General features: G+C 44.5%; 1 protein-coding gene across 1 annotated transcript in view; it reads left to right on the top strand.

Moving 5' to 3' along the window:
- Positions 1–21,103, top strand: part of itfg1 (integrin alpha FG-GAP repeat containing 1) — a 425,532-nt gene that overhangs the window by 199,778 nt on the left and 204,651 nt on the right. Inside the window, exons 9-10 of the mRNA XM_072518195.1 lie at positions 668–762; positions 17,949–18,118. Coding sequence (XP_072374296.1) covers positions 668–762; positions 17,949–18,118 — 265 coding nt within the window. The remainder of the gene's footprint in view (positions 1–667; positions 763–17,948; positions 18,119–21,103) is intronic.

The following is a 21,103-nucleotide window of genomic DNA, read 5'->3' as shown; positions in this document are numbered from 1 at the left end:
AGAAAACTCAAGGAGGTGGGGTAGCAGTTGTCAGAACTTTTCACAGTATCTCATAAAAGGACATCAGCTGTTTGAGACACAGAAAAAAAGGAGCTACTGCTGTAGAAAAGCAGGGTAAAGTGTTTCCGTGCTAACAACCAAGCAAGATGCTTTTAAGAGTTTGGTTTCTGTTCATAAGAAAAGGAAACAGACAAATAAGTTGCTGCAGAATGAAGGTATCGTTTCCATTAGCAGAAAGATCAAGACCCAGAGGAAACCAAGTTCAGGTGATCGGCAAAAGGGCCAGAGGCAACATGAGGAAAACTTTTTCATTCAACAAGTGGTTAAGATCTGGAATGCACTGACTGACTGAGAGTAGCAGAGGTAGATTCAATCGTGATACTCACAAGGAAATTGAATAATTATCTGAAGAGAAAAAGTTTGCAGGGTTATTGGGGTAAAGGTAGGGAAGTGGAATTAGCTCAGTTGCTCTCAGAAATCTGGCAAAGATATGACCTCCTCCTGTGTGGCAACTGTTCTATGATTTTATCTAACCTAGTTCTGGCATTTCATAACTTGAGATTAATATTGAGACTTTACTGTAAGGAATCCCAATGACTGCATTTCAGAAAAATTAAGTTGAAATTTTATCCCATGCACTTCAAGAAGTATTTTCTTTCCTTCTCAGATGGGGATGGACAACAGGAACATTTATTGCCTATCTGTGCAGATGAAGATTGCCATGAAAGCATCATTTATCGGAGACTGCCAGGATCTGAACAGGTGTGATATAACTGAATATTTTAACGCTTGCGATGCTACGTTATTGCGTCACAACATTTTCTTTGTTCGATGATTAGAATTTTCTTTGTTTTTATGCTGATCTTGTCTTTATGTCTGATTTTTTTTTAATGAAGATAGACAACACCCAGAGGAAAAAGCACAGATCCTTGTCACAGTACAAAATTGGAGTAATATTGTTTAGCTCCATATGTGGAAGATTACAATTGAAGGGAAATCATTGGACATTGTAGCTTCAGTGCTGTAATACTTATTATAATTACAAAGATTGCTTATTCTAGCTTTAAGGATTGTCAGTATGGATACAAAACTTATATTTAGGGAGCCAACCTCCTGCTCCCAAAGAGATCAGCAACACACTCAAAGCCATAATTTGGGTATTGTAAAAGCATCCTTGGCATGAGCTTAAAACAGGTGTTTGACTTCTTGTATCTTCACAGGCATAGTAGCATTGAGATTATGTTATTCAATGAATGATCCGGAGACAAAAGTTCAAATCTCCCCATGCTAGCTGGGAACGAAATCGGTAACGGTGACCATGAAAATACTGGATAGTCCTGAAAGTCCATTCACTAAAATCCTTTCGGAAAGGAGATCTTCTATCCTTACCGATACTTGATACCACACCTCTGCGATTGTCGAGCAAGCTGCTCAGTTTCACCAGATATGGCAACGGTGTATGCAACCTGATGACACCGGAATAATCTACCTTAGTAACATCTTGGGAGAGCTGTACCACAGACCGGTCAAGCAACAACCTAATGTAGTCATATTTAAATATTCATAACTTACTGCCAATTCTCCAGACACCTCCATCTCTGGCAATGGCAGTGCAGTGATACAGGCGGAACTGGTCCTGGAGAATTCGGCATTTCATTCCAGACCGCACAACTGTTCAAGATATCAGGTCAAACATGAGAAAGGAAACAGCTAGGAACCAGTCCTCCACTATATTGAACATCACTCAGAAGAAGCAGTTAGGGTAGCAAGGGTATTTCCACGAGTGGGGAGCTTCAACGTACGACACCAAGTTTGGCTCAACAGCATGGCAAGTCCATGACGGACCTATATGCCAAATTGGAATTGGAGCATGTAGTGAGAGAATCAACACAAGGGAAAATGGTATTTCACCGCACCCTCGCCAATCTACCTGTCACAGATGGATCTATCGATGTCAGCATTGTTAAGACTAACCATTGAATTGTCTTCCTGGAGATAAATTCCTGTCCTCACAATGGTACCCTCCATTGAGTTGTCTAGTGCTATCATCATGCTAATTGGGATGGATTCAGAACAGATCTAGCAGTTCAAAACTGTGCATAAATGAGGCAGTATTGGCTGTCAGCGGCAGAATTGTATTCCACCACAGGCTGTTATCTCATGTGGATGGCCTATCTGCTCACACTACTAGTACCATTAAGCAAAGGGACCAACCCTGGTTGAACAAGGCATGTGCATGAGCATGCCGAGAACAACACCAAGTTAAGCTGAAAATGAAGTGTCAACCCAATGAAAATGCTTGACAAGACTTAAAGTACGCTAAACAGTGGAAGTAACATGTTATAATGGCAGCTAAGCAATCGCACAAACAATAGATCAGATCAAAGCTCAATAATCCGAGTGTGAATGGGTGGTGGACAATTAAACAACTGAAGAGAGGAGAAGGCTCCCAAGTAGTGCTATGTGAATGATGCATCTCTGCCTCCTGCTGAGGTTCCAGCATCAGAGAAGCTAGCCTTCCGCCAACTGGATTAATTCCATGTGATATCAAGAATTGGCTGATAAAACTGGCTGTAGGAATGGCTATGGGCCCCAACAATATCCTCGCCATGATTCTAAAAACATGGGGCTGGATTCTCCACCAGTGAGATGGTCTGTTTTGCCAGCAGGTCATGAGTTTCCCGACGGCGTGGGGCTTCCCCATAATGGGAAACCCCTTTGACCGGCCAGCGTAACAGAGCATCCCGCCAGTGGTGTGAACCTGAAATGTGGCGCGGCGAGGTGGAGAATCCAGCCCCCATGTTCTTCAAAACTAGTTGCTCCTCTAGCTAAACTCTTCCAGTGCAGTTACACCATTGACATCGATGTGACAAAGTGGAAAAGTCCTCGGTATGTCTTATGCATAAAAGGGTAACCCAATCTGTCCAATTACTGTTTATCAACCTGCTCTCAATCACCATCAGAGTGATGTAAAATTCTGTCAACAACATTCTGAGTAGCATTTCCTCACCATTGCTCATTTTGGTTTCACCAGACGCCATTAGAGCCTTGGTCCAAACAAAGGCAAAATAACTGAATTCCAGAGGTGAGAGTTACTGCCCTTAATTTATTCATTCTGAAACCAGATGCCAATCTTTTACTGGATTTATTTATAGAATGCAAGATTACATGAGTTCTCTTCACAACTAATCAGCATCCAGTATCCCTGAAATCTCGCTTTATGATGGATATTGTGATCAATTTAGTGATATTATGCTATTAACCCTGACATGAGATAGTGGTAGTGATGTTGCAGTTCACTCGGGGAGCCCAAGTTGAAATTGTCTACATGCATTTTTACATGTATGTGGTAGGCTGGAACCGTGGATAGTAAGAAGAGAGATGCACCTGGTGAGTAACTATTAGTCAGGGACTGTCTGCAAAGAGCTGGAACTTAAGGTGAGGAGCCTCAGTCCTTGCATTTGTTCAATAGGTTCAAGGTGCTTTTAGCCTGTAAAAGCGGGAGTAGAGACCACAGGGCGGATGAGAAAACTGACCATCGCACAATGATGCAGGAAGTATTGAAGCGGGAAAGGCTAACATGGATGTAGTGGTAGTAGAAGACTGTGTCGTGAGGGGCATAGACAAAGTTCTCTGCCGCCTAGAGCAACAATCCAGAAGGCTGTGTTGCCTTCCAATGCAAGGCTTCCAGACATCTGCTGTGTGCTGGAGAGGAACTTGCAGTGGGAGAATCCAGTGGTTGTGATCCATGTTGGCACCAGCAACATAGATAGGACGAGCAAGGAGGTTCTGGTAGGGTATGAGCAGCTATTGGTAAATTAAAAAGCAGAACCTCAAAGGTAATAATCTCCGGATTATTACCTGAGCCATGAGCAAATTATCATAGGCTAAATGTGTGGCTTATAGATTGGTGTGGGAGAAATTACTTTTGATTCTTAGGACATCGGCATCAGTATTGGGGAAAGCAGGAGCTGTACCGAGAATACTATGAACAATTTTGGTCCCTTTATCAAAAGAAACATTTACTGGCATTGTAAGCAATCCAGAGAAGGTTCACTCGTTGATTCCGGTTGGGGAAGAATTTTCTTAAGAGCAGAGGTTGAATAGGTTGCATTTGTACTCATTGGAGTTTAGAAGAATGAGATGCGACCTTATTGAGACATACAGGATTCTCAGGGAGCTTGACAGAGTTGATGCTGAGAGGTTGTTTCCCCATGTGGGAGAGTCTAGACCCAAATGGCATAATCTCAGAATAAGGGGTCACCCCCATTTAAAACAGAGATGAGGAGGAACTTCTTCTCAGAGTGTAATGAATAACCTGCAGTAATAACCTGCTCATGGATGCTCAGTTGGGTTTCGCCAGGGTCACTCAGCTCCTGACCTCATTACAGCCTTGGTTCAAACATGGCAGCACGGTAGCATAGTGGTTAGCACTGTTGCTTCACAGCTCCAGGGTCCCAGGTTCGATTCCCGGCTTGGGTCACTGTCTGTGCGGAGTCTGCACATCCTCCCCGTGTGTACGTGGGTTTCCTCCGGGTGCCCGGTTTCCTCCCACAGTCCAACGTTGTGCGGGTTAGGTGGATTGGTCATGCTAAATTGCCCTTCGTGTCCATAATAGGTTAAGTGGGATTATGGGGATAGAGTAAATACGTGGGCTTGAGTGGGGTGCTCTTTGTAAGGGCCGGTGCAGACTCGATGGGCCAAATGGCCTCCTTCTGCACTGTAAATTCTATGATTCTATGGACAAAAGGTCTGAGTGCCAGAAATTAGGTGAGAGTAACTTCCCTTGATATCAAGGCTACAGTTGACCGAGTGAGGCATTAAGGAGCCCTAGCAAAACTGGAGACAAAGAACAAAGAAAAGTACAGCACAGGAACAGGCCCTTCGGCCCATCCAAGCCTGCGCCGACCATGCTGCCCGTCTAAACTAAAACCTTCTACACGTCCGTATCCCTCTATTCCCATCCTATTCATGTATTTGTCAAGATGCCCCTTAAACATCACTATCATCCCTGCTTCCACCACCACCTCCGGCAGCGAGTTCTAGGCACCCACTACCCTCTGTGTAAAAAAAAAAAAAAAAAAAAACTTGCTTCGTACATCTCCTCTAAACTTTGCCCCTCGCACCTTAAAACTATGCCCCCTAGTAATTGACCCCTCTACCCTGGGATAAAGTCAATGGGAATCAGGGGTAAAACCATACCTGGCACAAAGGAAGATGGTTGTGGTGGTTGGAGGTCAATCATATTAGTTCCAGGACATCACTGCAGGAGTTACTCAGGGTAGTGTCCTAGGCCCAACCATCTTCAGCTGCTTCATCAATTACCTCCCTTCCATCATAATGGCAGAAGTGGGGATGTTTGCAGATGACTGTACAATGTTCAACACCATTCGCGATTCCACAGATAATGAAGCAGTCCATGTCTAAATGCAGCAAGATCTGACAAGTATCCAGGCTTGGGCTGACAAATGGTGAGTTACATTTGCGCCACACAAGTGCCAGGCAATAACCATCTCCTACAAGAGAGGATCTAACCATCGCCCCTCTATGGCACTATCGTTGCTGAATCCCCCATAATCAACATCCTGGGGTTACCATTGATCAGAAACTGAACTGGACTAGCCGTATTAATACTCTGGCTACCAGAGCAGGTCAAAGGCTAGGAATCCGACAGCGAGTAACTCACCTCGTGACCCCACAAAGCCTGTCCACCATCTACAAGGCACAGGTCAGCAGTGTAATGGAATACTCTCCACTTGCCTGGATGAGTGCAACTCCAATATTACTCAAGAAGCTCGATACCATTGAGGACAAAACAGCCCACTTGATTGCTACCCCTTCCACAAACAGTCAATCCCTCCACCACCAATGAACAGTGGCAACTATAAGATGCACTGCAGAAATTCACCATGGTTCCTTAAGCAGCGCCTCCAAAACCCACCACCACTACCATCTGGAAGGACAAGAGCAGCAGATTCCTGTGAATCCAATCACCTGGAGGCTCTCCAAGTCACTCACCACCCCGACATGGAAGTATATCGCTGTTCCTTCATTGTCGCTGAGGTAAAATTCTGGAACTCCCTCCCTAACAGCACTGTGGATGTACCTACACTGCAGGGACTGCAGCGATTCAAGAAGGCAACCCGCCACCACCTTCTGAAGGGCAACTAGGGATAGGCAATAAATATTGGCCTAACCACATCCCGTAAATGAATAAAAAAAAGAATCTGTGGAATTCTTTACTGTAGAGGCTGGGTCATTAAGTATGTTCAAGGCTGAGTTAGATGGATTTTTAATCAGTAAAAGAATCATGGGTAATGGAGTTGAGGTGGGAAAGTGGAGTTGAGGATTATCAGATCAGTCATTATTTCATTGAATGGCGGAGCAGACTCGATGGGTCAAATGGCCTACTTCTGCTCCTAAGTCTTATGGTCTTATGTTATTATTGGAATGGTCTTCACCTCAACCGTGCTGGGATCAGTGTTCACATGAGTTGTATAACTTAGACAGTAGAGGGGTCTTTAAAGTAAATAGTGGCGAGTGAGGGAAGATGTGATCAATTAAGAGAGAGGAGAAGGTAAGCGAGCAGGGTAGAAATAAGGGAAATGGTTATCCAAGCGTGGCAGAAAGGGACAAAGCAGACAAACGTAAGAGTAGGCCAACAGCTAAAGCTAGAGTTTGTGAAAATAATAAGTCAGAATTAAAAGCACTCTCCTTGAATGCACGCTATATTTGCAACATTGTACATGAACTAACGGCACAAATAGAAGTAAATTGTTATGATCTAATTGCCATTACAGAGACGTGGCTGCAGGGTGAGAAAGACTGGGAACTGAAAGTTCAAGGGTATTTGGCACTTAGGAAGGATAGTAAAAAGAAAGACAAGGTGGAGTTGCACTTTGAAGGATGGAATCAGTACAGGATCTTAGATCAGAAGATCATGATGTAGAATCCGTTTGCGTGAAGCTAAGGAACATTAAGGGGCAGAAAACTTTGACAGGAGTTGTTTATATGCCACCAAATAGTTGTGGTAATGTATGTAAAAATCAGCAAATTTATAAGTGCAAGTAACAAGGGTAACATTAATCATGGAAGACTTCAATTTACATCTGGACTAGTAAAGTTAATTAGCACGAATGCTGAGGAGGACAATCTCCTTGAGTGTACACATGATGGTTTTCTGGAACAGTATATTGAGGAACCAAGTAGAGAACAGACTGCTTTAGATCTAATATTGGGCAATGAGGACGAATTAATAACCCCATTGTAAAGGAGCCTTTAGAGAAAAGAGTCCATGAGGAATAGAATTTTACAAGTTCACTGACATAGATTGGGAAACTACGTTAAAAGTTATGATGGTAGATGGACAGTGGCAAGAATTTAAAGAATAAGTACATAGTTTGCAACAAATTTACATTCCTTTCAAGGTGCAAAAAGGCAGCAGGAAATGTGATCTAAAAGTGGCAAACAAGAGAAGTTCAGGATTTTATCAGATCAAAGGAAGAGGCATATAAAGTTGCCAAAAATAAGTAGTGGGGATTGGAAACATTTTAAAATTCAGCAAAAGAGAACCAAGAAATTGAGAAAATAGAATTTGAAATTTAACTAGCAAGGAACATGGGTCCATTACAGACAGAAAGGAGAATTTATAATGGGTAATAAGGAAATAGAGGAGAAAGTAAACAAATACTTTGCACCTGTCTTCACTGAGGAAGATATAATAAACCTCCCTGACATATTGGTGAGCCAAGGGACTAGTGAGATTGAGGCGCTGTGCCCCCTCGTCCCCCTGGATCTTGTGGGACCACCCAACGAAGGCGCCCACCTCCCGAGCACTGGGCAGCGCCCCCGGGCTGACCTCCTGATTTTTAAGATGGCTGCTCACCTCTGATTCCCACAGCAGCCAGTCCGCTCACTTCACGTTTTTAAATAGGTGTACTGAATGGCACCCACGAGACCACTCGGTGGGGATGCGGTTAGATCGCAGGAGACCATTCAATGGGTGTCCCTCCCTTTAATGGGATGGAGATTGGTCTTAATTGGTGATTATTGGTTTCTCACCACACTGCTGTGGGATCCAAATCTCGCCAAGGGGGTGGGCCAGATACCAATTGGTGCCCGCCTTGGTTCCGGCATCTCCTGCTATCTAACCGGCCAGCTCATTTTCATGCCCAACGCGTGACGGTAGGTTATGCCCCTGGAATATTGTATTGTGTGCAGTTTTTGTCTCCTAGCCTAAGGAATGATATTCTGTCCAGGAGTGATTGAGGAGACTGGGCATGTATTCTCTACAGTTTAGAAGAATGAGGGGTTATCTCATTGAAGTGTACAAAATTCTTAAAGGCTCAAAAGGGCCGAAGCAGAAAGGATGTTTCCCCTGTTTTTTTGGGGTGGGGGGCTCTAAAACCAGGGACACAGTCTAAGAATAAGAGGTAGGCTATTTCGGATTGAGATGAGCGCAAGGGCATTTCCTGTTGGATTCCCTTGGTTCCTATTTCTTCTTTATTGTTTTTGGTCCATGGATCGTTAATGGCGACATACCTTTAAGTCCAGCAGAGGTAAGGAATTCAAAGTGTTCAAAACTGTGTTATCGGCTGGAATTCTGCAACCCTTGCAATTCACTTTTCCCACCGCAGCACAACACCTCCCATGAGTATCTCGGCAGCATGATGTGGCTTCAACGGGAAATCCCAGTGACAAGCTGTGGGAAGATGAAATCCCGCCACCAAAGAACGGCGCACCACCAAGGAACACGTGGCTGGAAGACTGCCCATAAAGTTTCCTATTTTGTGCAGAGTAACTCAAACTTTATGCCACCGAGAGATTAGAGTGGTTTATTTTGATTGATTGGCTGGTGCCCAATGGATTGGCCAGCAGCATTATTCTGACCGGCAATCGACGGCAATTGGCTCCTGTTCGGTGGGGTTTTTCGGAGAGAACCCGAGTGAATCCACTGGATCCTCAAGGTAGAAGCAGATCTGTCTCTCTCTCTCTCTCTCTCTCTCTCTGCTCTGCTGCCTACTGCCTGAAGGTAGAAGCTTCTAGACCCTGAAAGAAGAAGCTGTCTCAAATGCTCGCTGCCTACTATTTCTGAGTACAGTGTAAATCATTACAAGTTGAAAGAAAATATAACATCCATCTGAAAGCCTATACTGAAGAAATAAATTAATTTGAAGACACTCGTGAATTACTTTCATCATTCTTTACACCCTTGTTTATATATATATATATATATATAGAGGGTGGGGAGAGTTACAAGGGGGCAGGGAGGTTGGAGATTCAATAGTAATTGACCAGTGTATTTGTGGCCTATCAAATCGTAGTTGTTGTTACTAATAAAAAGCTAATTGTGTTTAAATTGACAAACATGGTCACTATAGTTATTGGATAGCCAAAGACCTCGGGTATTTTAAAATATAAGTTCATTTCAACCACATTGCAACTCTGGGTCAAGTGGGGCTGGAATTGACCGCACACTGGCCCAGAGTATCATAACAGAAGGAATTTCTTCATTCAGGTGGTGGTTAATCTTTGGAATTTTCTGCCCCAGAGGGCTGTAGATGCTTAATCGTTGAGTATGTTCAAAGCAGATAGCTTTCCAATACCAATGACATGAAAGGATACTGGGATTGTGTGGAAAGGATACAGTGAGGTGTAAGATCAACCATGATCTAATTAAATTGCGGAGCAGGCTTGAGGAGCTGAATGGCCTACTCCTGCTCCTGAGTTTCTGTTCAAGCTCCTAGGTTGGTCAGAGCAAACATTGAAGTTTCTTTTTCACGACAATGTATACAAATCTGAATGTATCTTAACTACTTAAGCAGTGAGCAATACAGTGCTATCTAACAAAATTTTATTGAGTCAAAGAAAGAGTAAATTTATTAGCCACTAAACTGGAGAGAGAAAAACTAAAAACGCCATGTCTCACGCACGCGCACACACAGGCACGCACGCGCACAAAATTAAAAGGACAAAGTGTCCTCATAGAGGGAGAGAGATCCGCCCTCCCATCCATCTCACGGTCTTACAGACTGATGGTTCTGATTTTTTAAAGTTATTCTTTCAGGTCTGCACCGCTGGTACCATCTGCTTACCCCCCCCCGCCCCCCCCCCCCCGAACTAAAACAGTATTGTGGGTGGAATGACAACAGATAGACTGCTGCAGTTCGATAATATGACTCACCACCACCTTCTAAAGGGCAATCAGAGATGGACAATAAATAATGGCCTTGCCAGCAGTGCCCACATCCCATGAAATAATTTTTTTTAAAAAAGTGCATAACACCATTTTTAGGTTTTATTTAGATAAAATTTGTTTGCCTTGAGTGGAGCAATCAACTCTACTCAGGATTAGTTTGTATATTCTTAACCTAAAGGGATTACTAAAGGCTGGCACCATGACTTATATTGTATTTTTTTTAAATAGTTTCATCTAGATCCAGAAAGCACATGTACTCTTCTCAGCTTCTGAGCAATTCGACTACTAAGGCCACCCACTTTAGAGATAGTGGATGAAACCATATAATTTTCTATTCAGGCATGACGCAGGACTGCCCTCAAATGACCACTCTCTTGCCATCATTGTGTTGCCAATTGTGTTGCATCTGCTGTTTTAAAAAGGGACATTGCAAAGATAGATTATTAATTTGCTCTATTTGTCTCAAAGGTTTATCATGCCTGGTAGATTCCTGTGAATATATGATCAGAGTTTTGTTTCTTCATTTTCCAAAAGTCTGGCAAATATTCCCATTTTAAGGTGCTGCTGTTTACCCTTATCCTGGATCTCAAGAAGGCATCAGACATGATCATTTAATGTTACAAAATATTTGGTGTAGAACAAGTAAACCTGGAATATTACCTCAGCTTTAACTGCAGGAGGGGAACCGGTAAAACATCATTTTAGGACTAATAATCATAAAGATTTCTTCACACGCATTAATAAATTTCCAGATAAATAGTAGAGACAAAAACACTGGAGTTGTTCAAAAAAAAATACAGGGAAATGGCACAATCTCTTGAGAGAAACTAATTTCAAAGCTCAGAGACCTTTCTCATCTGTAATTATATTGTGATCCTGTAATTAACTAGACATATTTACAGAAATTAAGCCAGAAGGTCGCTTATAAAATAGAACAAATGTATGTTCAGTGACAACAATGAAAGGCTTGAAATTTTTCGAAAAGCCTATCTAGCAAATAACGCACAGCTTTTGAAATAGATTCATAATCTGCAGCAATCAGAATCTAGTACCCGCTTTAAATCAATTTTCAAATGTTGGGCTGGCTTCTCCTGCCCTCCAGCTGCCTGGTTCTCGACGGCGCACAGTTCGCTGGCATCGGCAATCTCTACTCCCGCCTCTTGTCAATGGGATTTCCCATTCAAGCCATCTCAGCCGCCAGGAATCCAGTGAGTGGGCGTGCGCTGCCAGCAGGAACAGAGAATCCCAACCACCACAGAATCCCAATCATTTGTCTCCCTTTACCTCCTACTCGCCTCTCCCCTCTCCCCTATCCCTCCCCCTTCCCCTCTCTGTCCCACATCCCTCCTCTCCCATTCACCTCTCTCTCCCATTCACCTCTCTATCCCTTTTTCCCTTTCCCGACTCCCCCTTCCCCTCTTTCTCTCCCCTTCCCTCCAACTCTCCGCCTTCAATCCCACTCTCCCCTTCCCTGCCTCTCCATGCCTTCAATCGCTCTCACCAGCTTCCACTCACTCTCCCTCACCCAGCCCCCACCCCCTGCCACGCCCAGCCCCCTGTCATGCCCAGCCCCCTGCCCTCTGCCAGGCCCAGTCCTCGCCGTCTCTCGTTCTCTCCATTCTCTCACTCGCTCCTCTCTCTCGCCCGTTCCTCACCCGACTCTCTCCCCCTCCCTTCTCTCGCCCCCTCCCTTCTCTCGCCCCCTCCCCTGTCTCGCCCACTCCCCCCTCTCGCACACTCCCCCCTCTCGCACACTCCCCCCTCTCGCCCCCTCCTCTCTCGCCCCCTCCTCTCTCGCCCCCTCCTCTCTCGCCCCCTCCTCTCTCGCCCCCTCCTCTCTCGCCCCCTCCTCTCTCGCCCCCTCCCCTCTCTCGCCCCCTCCCCTCTCTCGCCCCCTCCCCTCTCTAGCCCCCTCCCCTCTCTCGCCTCCTCTCCTCTCTCGCCCCTCCTCTCTCTTGCCCCCTCACCTCCCCCTCTCGCCCCCTCCCCTCTCTCGCCCCCTCCCCTCTCTCACCCCACGCCCCTCCACTCTCTCACCCCCTCCCTTCTCTCGCCCCCTCCCTTCTCTCGTCCCCTCCCCTCTCTCGCCCCCTCCCCTCTCTCGCCCCCTCCCCTCTCTCGCCCCCTCCCCTCTCTCGCCCCCTCCCCTCTCTCGCCCCCTCCCCTCTCTCGCCCCCTCCCCTCTCTCGCCCCCTCCCCCCTCTCGCACACTCCCCCCTCTCGCCCCCTCCTCTCTCGCCCCCTCCTCTCTCGCCCCCCCCCTTCTCTCGCCCCCCCCTTCTCTAGCCCCCCCCTTCTCTCGCACCCCCCTTCTCTCGCCCCCTCCCCTTCTCTCGCCCCCTCCCCTCTCTCGCCCCCTCCCCTCTCTCGCCCCCTCCCCTCTCTCGCCCCCTCCCCTCTCTCGCCCCCTCCCCTCTCTCGCCCCCTCCCCTCTCTCGCCCCCTCCCCTCTCTCGCCCCCTCCCCTCTCTCGCCCCCTCCCCTCTCTCGCCCCCTCCCCTCTCTCGCCCCCTCCCCTCTCTCGCCCCCTCCCCTCTCTCGCCCCCTCCCTCTCTCGCCCCCTCCCCTCTCTCGCCCCCTCCCCTCTCTCGCCCCCTCCCCTCTCTCGCCCCCTCCCCTCTCTCGCCCCCTCCCCTCTCTCGCCCCCTCCCCTCTCTCGGCCCCTCCCCTCTCTCGCCCCCTCCCCTCTCTCGCCCCCTCCCCTCTCTCGCCCCCTCCCCTCTCTCGCCCCCTCCCCTCTCTCGCCTCCTCCCCTCTCTCGCCCCCTCCTCTCCCCTCTCTCGCCCCCTCTCTCGCCAATCCCCCTCCCCTCTCTCGCCAATCCCCCTCCCCTCACTCGCCCCCCGCCCCTCCCCTCTCTCGCCCCCTCCCCTCTCTCGCCCCCTCCCCTCTCTCGCCCCCTCCCCTCTCTCGCCCCCTCCCCTCTCTCGCCCCCTCCCCTCTCTCGCCCCCTCTCCTCTCTCGCCCCCTCCCCTCTCTCGCCCCCTCCCCTCTTTCGCCACTTCCACTCACCCCCTCTCTCGCCCCTCTCTCGCCCCCTCCTCTCCCCTCTCTCGCCAATCCCCCTCCCCTCTCTCGCCAATCCCCCTCCCCTCTCTCGCCAATCCCCCTCTCCATCTTTCTCTGCTGTTTTCTTCCACCTTTTTCCAGCCTCTCCCCCTCTTTGTCTTTCGCCTCCCTTCCCTTTCCTAAGTTCACCACTGTCTGGAGCTCATGGTTGAAGATTTCAGCATATAATCTAGGCTGCGACATCTTCAATGCTTGGGGAGTATCACAGATAAAATATTAAACTAAAGTTTTGTTTGACCTCACAGATGAATGTAAAAAAAATCCTGTGGCAATACTCTCAAATTGTTAAAAGGTTTTTCTCAATTTCTGCAACATTTATATCCTGGCCATCATCGACCAAGCTGGTTTCCTCTTCCCCACTCTCACTTTCCCCCTCACAGCCTGTCACTCAGTCTTGAAAATTGCCCAAGCATCCAAAGCCTTTTCGGAGAAGAGAATTCAAGATTCTTCTCCCTTTTGTGTGAAAATCCTGAATTCACTGCTGTTTTAATTTGAGCTGGGACCTGTCTCAGGATCCATTGTTCCATTTGAGAATTGAAGGAGTAGCGCAGTGCTTCTGTTCGCTGCTTGCTATATCCCCATTCCGTATTCTGCGGAGAATATCCAGAGTACTACTTAAGATTTATTATTAAAGTTTCCACAATCCTATTGTAAATCAACCATCCAATTTCATGTCATCAAAAAATTCACGAATGCTCCCTTGGTTTATGAGTCCTATTAATGATCTCTTTTGGCCAAATGAAATGTAACATCATTTTGAATAAGTTTTTTTGAGAAACTTCAAAATTCAGCCCAGACCTATGCTATTTTGGATATCTGCTTGGTTTCAGTTAATTTGGTGACTCGCCCAGAGGTACTGTTTATTCGCCGCTCCATCAAAAACCTTTTTTGCAGCTGTCTAATTTTGAAGCATTTGATCTGGATAAAGTAGTAATTGTAAACTGTAATCCCAATGAGTGAAGGTTGTGTATTGGTTATTTCCAAATCAACAACATTTAGCTCACATAAAAGGGACAATATCTGCTCCAATATTCACTTTTTCTCTCGTCCCTTGCCAGTCTACACACACAATAATCCATTAATTTTTATTAGTTTCTCAAGTAGGCTTAAATTAACACTGCAATGAAGTTACAGTGAAAAGTCTCTAGTCGCCACACACCGGCACCTGTTCAGCTACACTGAGGTAGAATTCGGAATGTCCAATTCACCTAACAAGCACGTCTTTCGGGACTTATGCAAGGAAACCGGAGCACTCGGAGGAAACCCATGCAGACATGGGGAGAACGTGCAGACTCCGCACAGACAGTGACCCAAACCAGGAATCGAACCCGGGTCCCTGGCGCTGTGAAGCAACAGAGATAACCACTGTGCAACCCTGCCACCCATGGGCTGTCAATCTCGTTTATAATGGAGGTATCAGGAGCAGCATCTTTGGTGTGCTCCAAACTTGATGCTGGAACTGATCTTTTCCTATTTAACCAAAATTTGAGTAGATTATCTGGTGTTGGATATTCAACAGCATTAGTACATCTGCATTGTGAATAGCAATCATGAAAAGCTTTTTATTTCTAAAATTGTTGCATTGATGTCACTTCGAAGGCTTTTATTCAAGTTGGTTGCCTAGCAATAAATCTGACTTGCATTTATGTTTGGATTGTAATGTCTAAAGGGACATATTTCCAAAGCAATTTGAGATGAAAGTATGTAGTTCTGTATTTACAGGCAATTCCTGATCTGTTCTGGACTAAACTTGCAAAGGTAATGGGCTCTTGCACTTTCAAGCACTCAACAAGTTACATACTGTGCAAGCTTTATTAACTGCTGTAATGATTATATGTATCAGTGCCACCCACAAATGCTTAAACTGCTTCAGTTTGAATATTTGAGTCAGTTGGTAACTGATATTCTTGTGTTCACTAATGTTCATTTCAACAAGATAATTTGAAATTAATTTTTGTTAATAGCAATAATCCTGTTATTTATCTACAATGAAATCCTAGAGAAAAAGGAAATGATTGTGATACATTTGTACAAGTCAATGAGTAGACTCGAACAGAAGCAAAACACTGCGAATGCTGAAAATCTGAAACTATTTCAGAAAACCTGAGTAGGTCTGGCGGCCTCTGTGGAGAGAGAAATAGAGTTAATGTTTCGAGTCCGATTGACTTCTTCAGAGCTTGAATGAGTAGGCTATGGTTAGAGTACAGTTTCAGCTGCCCTGTATAGATAGGACCTCAAAGCCATTTAGAGAAAACAGTGCAGATTAATTGTGACACCAAAGCTGAATAACCTCAGGAATAAATACTGGACTATTTGCGCTGGAGCAGAGATGGGGTAAGAAGCTTAGTAGAAGTTTTTTTAATTATGCAGAGTTTTGTTGGGGGGGATAGGGATAAAATGTTTACTCTGGCTGTGGTGTCAATGACGAGGAGTCGCCAATTTGAAACATAATAGTGAACATATACGATGGAACAAAAGGCCTCTATTCATGCTGCAAAGTTCAGTAACTGGAAATCTGTGACATGTCGAAAACTAGTCTGAGCAACAGATTCTTCCATGAGCGCCATGAGCAACCAGCAAATAGTTTCCTCCCCCTTTGCCAATGACTTTATTGGGTCCCCGAGTTTTGAGTCTCCTTTTAGAGCTAAGCCTCTTTCAATTGACCTGTGTAAAGACCAAGACTGAAAAATCACAAAATCAAAAATCACCAAATGGAAATTGTTCGAAAGTTATTTTCTAAGTTGTATTGAAGTAAATTAGCGGGGTTCATTCAGTGAAAGATGAAATAGATCAGTGTTGTATCAATGCAAGTTCTTATGCAAATTAGAGCAGTGGAGCTAAGAGTAAGTTGATAATTTTAGCAGTAATCACTCCAGCAGTAATTGAGCTTATTAAATGTATGTAATTCTCTGAGTGAAATGTATGTTAAGACATACAGTTTTGAGTTGAACTAGTGAAGAGTCAGCATGTAGAGAAAAAAATGAATGCTGCCTCTACATTAGGCCACACTTGGAGTATAGTGTTCAATTCTGGGCGCCTCACTACCAGAAGGATGTGGAGGCTTTAGAGAGGGTGCAGAAGAGATTTACCAGGATGTTGTCTGGTATGGAGGGCATTAGCTATGAGAAGAGGTTGAATAAACTTGGTTTGTTCTCTCTGGAACGAAGGAGGTTGAGGGGCGACCTGATAGAGGTCTACAAAATTATGGAGGGCATAGACAGAGTGGATAGTCAGAGACATTTTCCCAGGGTAGAGGGGTCAACTACTAGGGGGCATAGGTTTAAGGTGCGAGGGGCAAGGTTTAGAGGATATGTACGAGGCACGTTTTTTACACAGAGGGTAGTGGGTGCCTGGAACTCGCTGCCGGAGGAGGTGGTGGAAGCAGGGACAATAGTGACGTTTAAGGGGCATCTTGACAAATACATGAATAGGATGGGAATAGAGGGATATGGACCCCGGAAGTGTAGAAGATTTTAGTTTGGACGGCAGCATAGTCGGCACAGGCTTGGAGGACCGAACGGCCTGTTCCTGTGCTGTACTTTGTTCTTTGTACATTTGTAAACCTCTAGAGTTCTCAACTCTCTGCAACCCTTAACTTTCCTCCTCTTTTTCTTAACCTTTCATCACTCCTTCACACTTTATGTATGCTACAACCTGGGACTCTTACAATGCCATCAACATCTCCAATATTCTTTTATCCTCTTGCTATATAATATTATAGTTCCCTGCCTCTCAGATTATATGGCCCAACTGTGGGGTTGTGCGACTTTGGAACTGGGTGCCTCAGAAGTCGGAGGATGCGGGGTCACTGAATAGTTCAAAGGCAGGTCTAGATACATTCTTATTGGACAAGGAAATTAAAGGTTATCGATGGTAGATGCAAATGGATCAGCCGTGGTCTTATTGAATGGTAGAGCAAGCTTGAGGTGCCAAATGGCCTTATTCTCCTATGTTATATGTTCGTAATTTAAATTAAGATATGATGAATGGTACTACGAGAAAGCGTGGCATACTTTCTTTTCAGGTTGTCAACCCAACAACTGCTAAACTATGTATTCTTTTAAAAATGACTGATTCTGGCACTGCCTGCAGATGAGATGGAAAAGAAGAGCCTTTAAGTATAGATAGAAACTTGGTGCATAATGGATAGAAGTGCTGACCCTTGTTTGTCTGATTAAATGTGCATTTCTGCTTGAGCTAATCATAGAAATGCCTGTCTGCTGACTCAATCCACATGGGTCATACTTACAAAATAAATGTCTTCTGGTGAGGTGGAGAGCAAATTAATTGGGAGAACAAATCACTAAAGTGGAGTATTCATGAAGAACACTTCAAGATGTATTTTTCTGAAAATGATAACTTATCAGATAATCCGCATTCAACATGGTAACCTTCATTGGACTCTTGTGGTATATATTTATGTTGTGTACTATGTGTACTGTCCAGGACAAATATTCAAATGTGCTGTGCAGTTTAGAAGCACAGTAGTGCACAATTATTATTTTTGATATTGCATATTTCAATAATGTATGTGACTATGTTTTGGGAAAAAATGATGCACTTCTAGAGCAAGAAAATTGATTTGCAATCGGATGTGTAATGGGTAATCTACAAAAATGAGTCAGACTTGCTTCATTTGATGTTTTTCCTCTTCTAAAATTTATTATGTTTCAAATTAACAGTGGATATCCATTTTATCGAATCTGAAGAATGGCGATACTGTTTGGGGATTTGTTTCAGAAGAACCAACACCACTGTTGCCTTTTCCTGTTCCAATCATAATTCATTTAGGGGACTACAACATGGATGGCTTCCCTGATGCATTGGCAATACTGAAGAACACTTCAGGCAGGTAGGCTGCTTTTTCTTTTAAACAACCATATCAAAAGTGATTGTAAATAAATTCAAATTTTACTTTTGGGTTATTTAAAAGTAGGTAATGCATGTACTGAAATCCTGCCCGCCTAAAAACTCAGAAACTAATAAACAACATTAAAAATCTAACCCAGCCCTGGATGCTGGCACCCCAGAATGAAAATAAGTAAACTGGAAACTCAGCCTTGGGGAATGAAAAGGATACTACTTCAAGATAGCTTGATAAATAACCTCCTTATTACATTAGATTTCAGAATTTTTATTTGGACATTGACGTCACATTATAATTACGGATAAACTCGAAGACCTCACATCTGACTTCTTTAGGAGTAGTAGCACCATGGAATATGATGGAAGAAAGACCTGTATTGAGGGAAATCTGAAGAATGTAACAGAGCAATTTTTTGATTTTTCAGACTCAAAACATTTTAAAAGGGAGAACTTTTTGGTCTAAAACCTTTTTTGAAGTCCTGGTGATATACCTGCCCCTCGGAATTTCTAATTTTGTTTTACATTTACGGAACATTTTCTGGCATTTTGACATCCTCTGGCTTTGATTGAAGTGTAACTGGTGGAAGAGAGTTCCAGCCAGTGCTGACTTCATCAAGAAATGTTCCAAAGCCATGCTCTCATATGAAGTGTTGAAACTTTGCACGTGCAATAACCTGGAAATGTTTGTAATCATTGCAGATCAATACCAAATGCCACTATATGACATTTGTCTGTCAATAATAAAACTGTACCTATCTACAATATGGCTATAAGTATTGTGGTTGTGGGAAAAAATTAAGCGCTCATTTGATGACTGTGCAACTATAGAATTCTGATTACCATGGTAAAACAGGCTATGAACGCTTCTAGTTTTAGTAACTGAGGCTTACTGTAATCCATATTTGATGCATGGAGTAGTCATTGACAAGCCAGCACTTTGATAAATTTGCTCCATATTTCATAAATGTACCAAGATCATAAAATTCTCAAAGCTATTGTTTATTTGATAAAGCAACATAAATGTTTTTGATAGACCTGTTAAAGTCAGAGCATAAAACAGAAAAAAGGTTACTTTCTCCACTCTTGAAACAAATTGAATGAAATTCCGAATCAGCTTGGACCCAAATAATTGTATTTATCAGGAAGAGAGAAAGTATATGTAACCCAAGAAAGACCAACCCCAAGTAAACCTACACTTTCATTATGGCAGTATGAATTAGATGGGGTTGTATTTTAAGTAAGCCAAACAAAAAAATGCCATATAGCTTTCTCAATGGGTGGGACTTTCTGGTCCCACCAGCGGGTTCCCCAGCGGCAGAGGGTGCGAATAATGGGAAACCTGTTAATCGTGCGGATGGGAATATCCCGCTGCCAGCCAATGACAGGCCATCGCAAAACACGCTGTCGGGGGGAATGAGGAGATAGAAAATCCCGCCCAATGCATTTTAGTCATGATTATGTGACCTGCTCAAATTTAGGCTGCCCTTTAGTATTGATTTTGGACAGTTGGTGGCATGACTTACACCTCACAGCTGATCACTGTCAACCAGACGCACATGGGAGAACAATAATAAGAAGTATAAACCAGGTTTATGGGAGTTTAGACAAGTAAATAATGATAGCTCTTTGCATCATGCAGCTTCCCATTCCGTGAACGCATTCACTGCCCGGTATTACCCTTTTAATATGAACAGGCAGCATGCCAGACGGGCTCTTGCAAGCAATGCAAAGCTTACCACCAAATGAGTCATAACATAATGAGTCATTGGACTACACCCTTAAGACGATTCGAGTGGCAATTTACAATGTTCAGTCAAACAGCAAGTTCCAAATCCCAGGAAGCCAACTTCAATAGATTTCTTAAGCTGCTCATGCTTTTACTCCCTCAGTTATCAGGAAATTTCATTAACCTTCTTATCCCCATCCTCTTCATCATCATAAGCCTTTGAATCCTCCTTGCAGATCACAAAGGTTAATTTCCATTGCTCCTGTTCCTCTTCCTCATCACTTGTGCCCTGTTACTGTAGGAAGGGAGCATAGAACACAGGATGATCCCCCTTTGGGACGAAAAAGATAGAAAAGCTTATGGCTTTTAATGACTGACTGTTTATTTCAAAGGGGGGTCAGTTAGCTCAGTTGGCAGGACAGCTGGTTCCTGATGCAGAACGATGCCAACAGCACGGTTTCAATTCCTGTACTGGCTGAGATTATTCATAAAGGTTCTGTCTTCTCAACCTTGCCTGAGGTGCTCAGGTTGAACTACCACCAGCTAGCTCTAAAGGGGGAGAGCCGCTTATGGTCATCTGGGACTGTGGCGACACTTTTACATTTCAAAGAAACCAAGGCATTAAACATGGTGCACTAATTTTTCTTTAATAAACTTAAGAGTACCCAATTTATTTTTTTCCAATTAAGGGGCAATTTAGTGTGGCCAATCCACCTACCCTGCACATCTTTGGGTTGTGGGGGTGAAACCCATGCAGACATGGGGAGAATGTGCAAACTCCACACAGGCAGTGACCTGGGGCCAGGATCGAACCCGGATCCTCAGCGCCACAGGCAGCGGTGCTAATCACTGCTCCACCGTGCCACCCTGATGGTACACTAAATTTTATGTTGCTTTTTAAAATTTATTTTTCCACATACTGCGGGTATCACTGGCTAGGCTAACATTTATTTCCTATTCCTAATTTCCCTTTAGAAGGTGATGATAAGCCACCTTCTTGAACTGCTGAAATCCAAGTGCTGTTAGGAAGGGAGTTCCAGGATTTTGACCTAGTGACACTGAAGAAATTATGGCAAAGTTCAAAAGTGTATGGTTGAAGGGGACCTTGGTGGTGGTGTTCCCATGCATCTGATGCCCTTGTTCTTCTAGAGCTCGTAAGTTTCGAAGGTGCTGTCAAAGGGGCTTTTGTGAGTTGCTATAATGCACCTTGTGGATGTACACATTGCTGCCCCATGTGCGTTGGCA

The sequence above is a fragment of the Scyliorhinus torazame genome, chromosome 10 (genome assembly GCF_047496885.1).
Source record: "Scyliorhinus torazame isolate Kashiwa2021f chromosome 10, sScyTor2.1, whole genome shotgun sequence".
In the NCBI taxonomy this organism is placed as follows: Eukaryota; Metazoa; Chordata; class Chondrichthyes; order Carcharhiniformes; family Scyliorhinidae; genus Scyliorhinus; species Scyliorhinus torazame.
Note: the sequence above shows the minus strand (reverse complement) of the source record. Positions and strands in the feature narration are given on the sequence as shown.